General features: G+C 35.5%; 1 protein-coding gene across 2 annotated transcripts in view; it reads left to right on the forward strand.

Moving 5' to 3' along the window:
• The window catches only part of LOC102004045 (protocadherin Fat 2), a 94,339-nt gene that overhangs the window by 61,755 nt on the left and 21,770 nt on the right, over nt 1–10,814 (forward strand). For both annotated transcript variants that reach the window (XM_005377194.1, XM_005377195.1), the window contains exons 18-19: nt 2,539–2,680; nt 2,844–3,097. In XM_005377194.1, coding sequence (XP_005377251.1) covers nt 2,539–2,680; nt 2,844–3,097 — 396 coding nt within the window. The remainder of the gene's footprint in view (nt 1–2,538; nt 2,681–2,843; nt 3,098–10,814) is intronic.

Genomic DNA, 10,814 nt, shown 5'->3' on the forward strand with positions numbered 1-10,814 from the left:
AGAGAGAGAGAGAGAGAGAGAGAGAGAGAGAGAGAGAGAGAGATCTAGCTTACATTTGATCTAATTCAGCTGCATCACTCTTCCAAGCGAGAGAGCTCTACAACCCACTTAATCCAGGTAATACAGTTCCCTGAAAAATTCAGTTTATCCCTTGTTAGGCAGTTAAGCACTCATTACATGGAAAAGCTATAATTTTCCTAATGGAGACCTTAAATGTAACTTGAAATTAAGTAACAGCATGGGAGTTTTTGATTTAAATAAGTAGAGTTTAGTGTACCTGAATATTAATGTAATATTCTCTCCCAAAGGAAAATAATTTTTGGAAAATAATTTTCTGAATTTTATTGTACTGCAAGGAAAATCAGAGTACAAGAACATACAATAGCAGATAATCTTGAGAATAAGTATTTTAACTTGAAATAAATTCTTCCTGCATATAACCTTAGCTATTGATTGTCCATTCTGCAATGTGTTTCGGTTCGTGCCTCCAATTCTGTCTGTATTTGATTTCATAAACACATTTTCTCCAATAATCTCCTTTTATTTTTCCTTTGCAATGAAATAGAAATGGTAACTGTTTAAAGAGTGAAAATTTAGATTGAGTCCGAGGTAATGATTTTCCTTCCCATAGAGAAAACTGGATGCCTGTACTGATTTTAAAATGTTTTACCACCAATATTTCAGTTTAAAAATGTTCAGAATATGTTTGGCTGATTTAGAAAACTAATATTTGATTGAAAAGGAAAAGTGCTTGGGATTTAACTAAATGTTTAAGGTCAAATATGAAGAGGTTATAAAGCATACAAACCACGGTTGCTTAAATTAGGAGATCTTAGGGGTGCACATAAAATGAGGCATTACTTAGAGGACAAAGAAAAGCCTTCCTATGACTAACAGCATTGAGGATACCATCCAAGGCGTCGAAGGTATTAGCACACGCAGAAACAGGCTAGTACGGAAATGGTGTAAACTGATCAGGACTAAGTAGAAAGAAGTATTATATAGCAGAAACAGCAGCTGGGTAAACATTTTGAACTCTGGATTCAACATGTTTCTGAGTTCTGCTTCTACCATCCAATAAATGTCTAAGCTTGAAATTTTCTCTTAGGGTATTTCATTTTCTATTACAAAATACTAGATTTTTGTAGGGTTACTGTATGGTTTACACATTAAACATTCAATAAATGATAGTGATAGTTATTTTTATGTACTATTGCTAAAGCAACTATTAAAAAAACAACAGATACTCTCTTTCCCATCTTTTAGCAGTATTTGGAGAGAGAGAAGACTAATGAGAATTGCTTTCCAGGGGCCAGGCTTTCATGTAAAGGAGCTGTTACTCATTAAGATAGGTGGTCAGTAGCAGCAAGTTGCTTTTCATGACCTCCAAGGAGCTGTCTGCGCCTTAGGGAGCGAAGGATGCAGGTTTGCTGTGTGCACCACCTGCAAAGAAAGCGGCCTCGAGGGGAGGTGCTCTGGATGTACAGGAAGAATTTCCAAGGGAAGGGAGAGAGGCTGAGTGCTACTGGACTCTTTGGTGTCACTTACCGTTCCATTCTGAACACCTGGCAGGGGCTTCCTCGAGGGGCCACATACGGTGGAGACAACTCCAGAACTCCTGTGTTCGTTAGGGGCTGCCACTGCAATGCAGCCTGAGTTAGTGAGAAATAGAGAAAGTTTTTGGAAACCTACACAAGTTATCCCTGTGCTTTGGCAACGAAAGACACAATGAAATGATTCCTTTAATAGATTAGCAGTGTCTGTTACAGATGAGAAAGAACAGAGAGATGATAGCAAGAAAGGTGTTTTTTGTACCCCAGGACAGGATCAGTCTTAGCATACAAATGTTTCTAGAGACATTCGCCTTTGAGTCTAATGACTGAAACCATCTACTTGCTTGAAATGTAGTTGCATGCTCTAGAAATGGTGCTTTTCCAGAACAGAATGCTGAGTTTGCAGGCAAACAGATATGAAATCAATAAAAGCAAATGTTCCTAACAAGTGAACCTGTCCAGCAGTGGAACATGTTTCCTCTAGACTTGCTTACTTGGCAATATTTTTTTCTGTAATGAAGGAAACTTCTGAAGTAGATGAAATTAAAGTTTTTAATCTAATTTTGTTGTGTACCAGGAATCAACCTCAAGACCTCACGCTTCCCAGGCAGGTGCTGTGCCACTGAGTAGTATCCCCAGCTCTTTTAATCTGATTTTAAATGTAATAATATCATACGTTTCATGAGTACCTGGCATAGCAATATTACACAAGAAATAAACATGTTAAATAAAAATTCTTCCTTCATAAAATCAGAAAAAAATATGGAATTTAGGGTAACTCTAACCAAGAAAAATTTTGTGATGAGCTATTAACAAATATTCTTCAAATGTAAAATCAAGATTTCATGTGTATTTGAGCATAAAATATACTAAAGTAATACTGTGAAGGGGAAAATAATGCATCATAAAACTTTAAGAAATAATTTATTAAATATGGCAAGATGTTTGAGACACAGCTTATAGAGCTAATACCTTAATGTCGTAGAATGTGAACGACGAGCCCCCCGTATGTCATCCACCACATTTGGAAACTCGGATTTATTCCACTGTTAAAGGCCCTTTTATTCAACTCAACTGTTCAGACAGAGATTCTCCCCAGGAGCATCTCAGCTACTTAATTGTAGGAGGTAAGACACGTGACTTCAAATACATCACTTCTGTGTTATTTTACAGGACATTCATGAATTTTTTGTAACAGTTGTAAACATATGAACTATATTTTTTTCAAAAAAAGTAAAATCATAAAACAATGCCTAATGCAGTTTTATTTCTGTACCTCATCATCCTCAGGAAATACAAATAATCAATTCACACTTCAGAGACTGGGTGTTGATCCCCCTTCTCTGGCCACCAGGCAGGATTTCCAGTATGATATATTTCAAGGAATTCAGGCCCCTATGACTTTCCAGTTACTTATTGAAGTCACTGATGAATTAGGTGGGAGTGAAGCTGGTCAGCTGTCAGCCACTTCTACGGTCATTATTCATGTGCTTCCCTGGACCATGACACAGCCAACTTCTTCCACAAAAACAGCTTCGACGACGGTAAGTACTTGATGATTTACTATAACTCTAAAGTAATATGAATTAGTCATAAATGCACAAAACACTTGGGGCCTCTTACAGAAGTTATCTATGTTTTTGCAATGAAACATATCAATGACAGAGTTACTTTAACACAAATGAATTTTCACCATCAAAATAAGGGTAAGTTACTGTGGTTATTAGTCATTAATTTTGAGTCATGGTAAATATATCAATATTAATTTTGGAGGCCTTTTGGTCAATAAAATTCAACAAAATTCTAAGTAATTCTGTTGATTCTTATTATTGTATATTTTATTTAAAATAAGATGAAGATTTTATTATGGGCATAGCACCATATTAGGGTTATAAAAACATTTGGAACCATGCTTTCTTCAATGGCATACAGTCTCACTAGAAGACAAAATATGTACTTTGTCTTGGTTAGTTCATGCTGCTGTAACAAACGTACCATGGTCTGACTGACTGACAAAATAGACAGTTATTGCGCTCAGTCTGGGAGCTGTGAGGACAACATGAATGCAGTAATTGATTCAGTACCTGGAAAGAATCTGTTTCCAGGTTCTTAGCTATCCATCATCTCAGTCTGTCTTCTCATGACAGAGGGCTAGCGAGCTCTCTTGGCTCTCTTTTGCGAGGATGCTAATCGCATGTTACCAGGGTTCTGCGCTCCTGGCATAACCACATCACTGAGGCTCCGCCTCCTAATAATGCTGCATTGTGAGTTAAGATTTGCAAACACTCATTTCCTAAGACATCAGAACAATTTAAGTAATTGCTGCCCAGTACCAAATGGCAGCAGAACTGTTACTTAACTTTGGAAAAATAAAGTTTACTTGAGAGACCATAACTCCCCCAAAACTAGAAGAGGAAAGAACGGGGTTTTGAAAGAACAGATACACACTTTGTTTATGTGAGGAGGAGAAACTCTTTAGAGAACAGGCAGTGAGTTAGCCTGGGAAGATCATAAAGCTCTTTAAGGGACACTGAGAAAGCGGTGGAACAAGGGGCTGATTCGTGCCAGGAAAAAGAAGGCTTGGGATATAGCTCAATGGGAGAGAAAAAGAAGGCTCATTATAGACATGTAAAATGTTAGAAAAGGAGCATCTTGAATGTATGCGTGAGACGTTTAGACACTGCTGAAGACAAGAAGTTAGAGCCTTTATACAACAGAGAAGACCAGTCATGATGCTTGGTAAAGTTTACTGATATTCAAGGAGATGGTCTTGGTGGTGTAGAATTGCTTTGTGTATTGTGGAGTTGAAGGAGCCTCTTAGGTGCCCATTTCCATCTCCTTACTAACACTAGTATGATGCTCCCTCAGTAACTATGCTGATCTAAACATACTTGAGTTAAAACAGTAACAGAAAGTTCCTGCCATTGCTTGACTTGACAGTCATGAAATTTTGTGCGGAGTACACAAAATCATTAAAATATGAACTAGAATATTCTTGATGTAAAGAAAATAAACTACGTTAAGATGGTGTAAAACTGGGCTGTACCTAGGAGATGCAAATTGAAATTCTTTCCTGGAAAACTGGTAATATCCTAGACTTTCATTACTTATTTCTAACAATTCCGGAGCCCAGTGGATATAACCCATTATTAGATATTAGCAGGTACATAATGAAATTACATATTATCAAGTAACAAAAGAACCATAAGAAGAAGGTGCAAAACTACAGCAACTGTAGCAAATACATTATCAAACACAAACTGTAATATATTTATGCTTATAAAGTTTAAGAGATATAAACCAAGTTTGAAGTCATGTTAGGGTGTTGCAGACTATAAAGGTAGACTATAATATTGAAAAACGTGTCAAGTATATCTGGGATTTAAAGACACAATAACCAAAGTCACAACTTGATACTTAGACTTAAGGGCTAATTGAAAAGAGCTGAAGAGAATTAAGAACTGAAGATACATCAGAAGATTCTGTTCAGAATAAGTTCTAGAGAGATGAAAGGTATGGAAAACAATGAGAGAGGGGAAACACAAAAAGTAAAATGAGAAGATATAGTTTATTTTAATTTGAGAGAAAAAAGATAGAGGCACTGCCCTCTTTTCAAAACCAAAGAAAGATAAGCCATGGACAGAGGGAGTCCCTCAATTCCACTGAGGGAAAAGTAATCTAAATTTAAATACACATAGAAGAGCTGCTTTAAATCCAAATATAGCAAGAAATATTAAAATCTGTCCAAAAATCCCTTCAATTGCCAGTATATATAGCAGCAGACTTTATAATGGAGACGATGATCCACAAAAATGGAAATGTTCAAGTTGTTGTAAGAAAGTAAGTGCCAACCTAAAATTTTCTACTGAAAAAAGATCAATCTAAAATCTCTTGTTTGGGCTGTGTCTCAGTTTTCACGTGGTATTTTCATTCATTCCAGAATATTTCCTATTTTCTTAACTTCATAAGATATGGGCAATTTCCTAGGTATTTGACCTGACTTTCGATTTTTGTGATTAGAGATAACACTCTGGAAAATCATGACCTTGTGCTTGCCAGGCAAGCATTGTGCCACTGAGCCATATCCTCAGCCACTCTGCAGACTTCAGTCCACTGATAGCTACTCAGACTTGCTGTAAGCTCACTATATATTCTAATGATGTAAATGTTCATGTGCAACTCTATGGTTTGTCAGAAGTGTCAATCAAAGCCATGACAAAATAAAGAGTCAAGAAGTTGTATCGGACAATAGATGTTCATGTAGACAAAGGAGGAACAATTCTCTGTCTCAACCAACTCTTTGTTCAGTATAGACTCAATGAAAACAAATAAATAAAAAATAAACTTTATAAAGAATATGAGATTGGGCTGCTTCCATGATTTAGCTATTACAAATTGTGCCGCCATAAATATGGGTGTACATTTATCGCTATGATATGATGTTTTCAGATATTTTGGGAAAATACCTAGAAGGGGAATAGCTGAGTTAAATGGGACCTCTACATCTAGTTTGCTGAGGAATCTCCAAACAACCCAAATGTCCATCCACTGAGGCTTGGATAAAATAATTGTGGCATTTTTATATAATGGAATATTACTCAGCTATAAGGAAAGATAAACTTGAGGCTTTTCTAGGTAAATGGTCACAACTAGAGACCACACTTATAAGTGAAATAAATCAGACCTGCATGTGTCAGCAATGTATTGTCTCACTAGTATAAGAACCTGAAAGAGTGAATAAAAATTAGGAGGTATGACAGACATTGTGAAATGAAAAGAAAATGTTCAAAAGTAAAGAGCAACTGGGATGAGGGATAAGAGAAAAGAGAGAAGGGGGAAATTATATATATGTATATATACACACACACAGGATAGCTAACATAGTTGTACTACTGACTTCTATCACTTTACTGAAAGGAACAGTTAATGATTAATTATTTGATTAACCTTGCATGTCTATATGTGTTTTCCTGAGTAACCACTTTGAAGGTATCAATATATAATACAACAACCATAATTTCCTGTCACCTTGTCTGTAATTCAGTATTGCTCATATTGTTCTTGTGCTATTTTGTAAATGAGTGTCTGTTTGCTAATATGTTTTCATTCTTTTATTTTTAAAATAAAAAATAGAAAGAATATGAGAGACTACTTATGAATTTTGGGATAATAATTTGGGATCAGGAAACCTTTCTTAAGTGAAATGACCAAAAATCAAAACAAAGAGCAAAAAGCTAGCCACAAGGAAATTTTTGAGAAACTTCAATATGTTGTAATGAAGAACATCTTATTTAAGGATGGAGTGGTAGGATGTCTGACCGCTTTTGCTTCACAAAAATCTGTGGTGAGAAAAGTAAAAGTCAAATTTAAACAAAACTGGGTATATACTAGCAAGACACTCTGACAGGGTGACGGCTGCCCCCTAAGTTATTTTATTTTTTATGTTGAAGGTTATGTATTCAGTATCACAACAAAAGTTGTTCAACACCTTTCAGAATTAATCTGAGAAGGCTTAAGTTCTTTGTTCAACTATTAGAGTTCAAGGTGGTAAATTGATCCTCAAATAGTCTTCATATTACATTCTCGTTACTCATTAAAATTTATCTGCCATTACATTTTATAGTGCTAGATGCTATAACTTATAATTATAAGCATGAAGATTCTTCTGGTCATCCGTAAATTAATCCTCAGTCCCTCCTCACCCAAAGGTGTGATAATGGAACTTTCAAATGCCACAGGTTTCCAAATCACTTCAGATGGCAGGTAGGTATTGCCTGAGACGCATTTCTGTTGTTGGTTATGGCGTAAGTTGCCATAGTAGCATCCAGAGAATTAAATTATATTGTTTTTTATTTCTGGCTCAACATGAACTTCACCTCACTATTCTAATTCAGTTTTCTCTGCTGGATTTTACTCCTTTGGGAGAGATTATTTTAGCCTGCACTGCTATGGAAAAAAATAGCATGTTAACACACAGATCTCCACCATCCAAATTCCTGATTAAGAAAGCAAAATATAGCAAGGAAGACAGCACTGTAATAAAATATAATAGACAAAATAAATTCTGCATCAAGATGTAAAGGGAGCTTTAAATTTGTAGTTGAGCTAAGTGATACTGTAATTACACACTCTCTCTGGCAGAGTGCATTAAGCTTGGTGAAGGAGGCGAACCGATTAATGCTGTCTGGAAATGATTACTAATCTGCAACTTATGACTCTATTCCAAAGGAAAAAATGCTGTGCTCCCTCAGTCGTTTGAGATTTCATATTTGTTTGTGTACTTACATAATACGTACCTCTCTGCAGGGAGATTATATGTGCCTCTCTTTACAAAAAGTATTACAAAACCAAAAGCAACGTTAGGAATTCTATAGATTCATTTGTCCATTGGGCAAGAAGGAAAGCTGATACCCAATTAGATATATACTGTACAAGGCATACTTTACTAGAGATGTGATAAAAAATATGGTCAGTGTTTAAATTTTAAAGGATTTATTACAGTGAAAGACATATTGCCATTAATTCTCCTCAAATATTTCCCTTTCTTAGACTCCATAATTAGTCCTTCATGAACACATTTATTCCATCACTCCATCACTCTCTGAGGCATTTCTGGAAGTTCATTTTTGTGTCTTTAGTTGCTCTACAGTGGTTGCCTGGTGTACTGAATCTATTAAAAATGTTTATCTTTCATGGTCATTTTGATTTTGGGGAGGAGCCAGGAGTCACATGATCCAGATCTGATGACAAAGGTGGAGAAGGACACACCGTCATGTTTTTATGAACCTGTCTTTCCATTAGATGGCTCTTGGCAGCAACATTTACCGTATTTTTGATTGGATCTCATAAAGACACAAAAGAAGACTTCAGAACTGCCTCAGAAAGTGGCAAGAATGATGGCATAACTGTGTTCTAAGCTTGAGGGGAGTAGATGTTTTCTGATGCAGGTCCATGGCAGCATAGCGTTTCTGTTTAAATATTCACGGTATATTTTGTTCACCCCTTGTAACTGCCACTTTCTTGAGAGTACCCAGACACACAAAGAGACCTATGTATTTTAAGACAATTTTTAAAAAGGTAACATTTCCAAAAGTTCTTTAATATATCACTGACTAACTATTATTTATATTTGTTATAAAGTTATCCTATTCAGATCATCCACTTCCCTGGCCATCTGTTTACCAACTGCATGGTCAAACCTTGGGAGAACTATTGGCATACAAAGTTGAATGAGTTACAGAAAAGCTTTTCAGCTATAAATAATAGAGTATCTAACTAGAAGAGGCTTAAATAATCAGGACACAGGCTCAGAAATGTGGGGGAGTTGGCAGACAAGGAAGGCATGTATCTGAATATGTCTGCACACCAATTTAAGGATTATGCACATTATTGTCCAATTAAGGTGAAGCTACAGAAAAATTACAAGGTAAAGGTAACAGATACTTCTAAATGCTTATGATTTTGAATAAGGATGAAGGGAACATGAAAGGAATTGGTACATGGAGGAAGAAATATCCACAAGAACATCTAGGAGTTTGTTTTTAAAATTCAGATAAGAGAATTAGGTTCTATAATGAGGACTTCATGTAGAAGGGAATTGTTACATCTGAAATATATGTGAGTTATAGAATTAGCCATATTTTTGTTTAAAGTTGGTATATAAAATGTAGATTTATACTATATCATGGGAAAGTCAATTTCCCTAAAGATTTAGTCATTATTATTATAGACTGTATCTTTTATTTTTATTATTACAAGGCAAATCTTTTTATTTAGAATGTTGAATTAGATATGAAAACTTAAAAACATTTCTGATTGGTTAAAGTATACTGCCAGAATTTTATCTGCTTCTAAAATATAACCATAAAAGCCTATTACAAAAATAGAACATTCTCAAAGCCAGATTGCTAACAATATGTGCCTGTAAGTTTTAGAGAAATAATGGCCTGATGATAAAAAGTCCAAAGTAATTAAAATGACTTCAGTCACATTATAAATGTAACAGACATCTTCAGCATTAAGTTCACTATTAAGTGAAGATTTTCAACCAAGAAATTTCATGTTGCTTCTTGAAAAAAAAGAATATTATTGTATAAATTACATTCTACTGAAGGCATCATGTGAAGACCTCTGCACGTTTTCTGATGCCAAGAATGGTGTGTGATTAGTCTAAGGACCAAATCCATGTATTATAAGAAAAGTATGTGAAAGAAAGAATAAGAAAGCTCTTAACTGGGAGAAGTGGGTTTCCCGAACTGCTGCTGAGTCTGATAAAAGCCATAGCTCCTCTCCGAATCAATGCACACACACGTATAGATGTATAGATACGATTTTATATTCTATTTTAGAGGCTTGTAAAAGCTATCCATGCAGCTCAGATTATGAAACTCTAGTTAAAAACATGGGTTCATCACTATTTGAATTTGTAAAAAATGTTTCCATGAGCAAAGTATATTTCCATTCATATAAAGTAAATAAAATAAGATAAACCACTAACACATAGCCATGGAGAACCAGATAAAGTATTCCTTAAATACACTGATACATGACCTGCTCCTATAGATAGGATGGTAAGTGGATTTAGAAAAGAAAGTAGGAAGAAATCATTTTAGGTCAAGTCAAGAACAACTTATTTAAGTAAGCTAAAAATAATTGCATCCAAATTTAAGCCAATTCAAATAAACAGTACCACTGTAAATCATCTCCCGATTAACCTTAGCTTTTGAACTCATACCTGCTTATTCAGAGGTCCATCTCGGGGCAAGTAGAGAAGAATGAAACTAAGGCATCTTTCATGAATAAATTCATCCAGTTCAAATCCAGATTGTCTAAAGAGACAGTGAGGTAACTGGCTAGACACTGTTTCCTGTAAATATAATCCCCAAGGAATTATGAATCAAAATTCCTAAAATTATCTGTGTGCAGCAAATTGAACCCATAATAAAAAGTCTAGAACTGATGTCCACTGTGACAGTATGGAAGATGCTAGAAACTTTAAATCATCCCAGTTTATAATGATGACTTTTACTCTGACTTCAGAATAAAGAGCTGAAAGAGGAGTTTATGAATAACTTCAAGCAATCTTTTCCCTGGTGCTCCCTGCTAGCACATCCACATTTCATGATGTATATCAGGATAACAAAGTTTCACCCTATGGGAGAAGAGCCAGGAAAGGCACTGGTTTCAGAGACACACACACACACACACACACACACACACACACACAGAGAGAGAGAGAGAGAGAGAGAGGGAGAGAGAGAG

This window comes from Chinchilla lanigera, unplaced genomic scaffold, assembly GCF_000276665.1.
Source record: "Chinchilla lanigera isolate Chin_1 unplaced genomic scaffold, ChiLan1.0 scaffold00009, whole genome shotgun sequence".
NCBI lineage: Eukaryota > Metazoa > Chordata > Mammalia > Rodentia > Chinchillidae > Chinchilla > Chinchilla lanigera.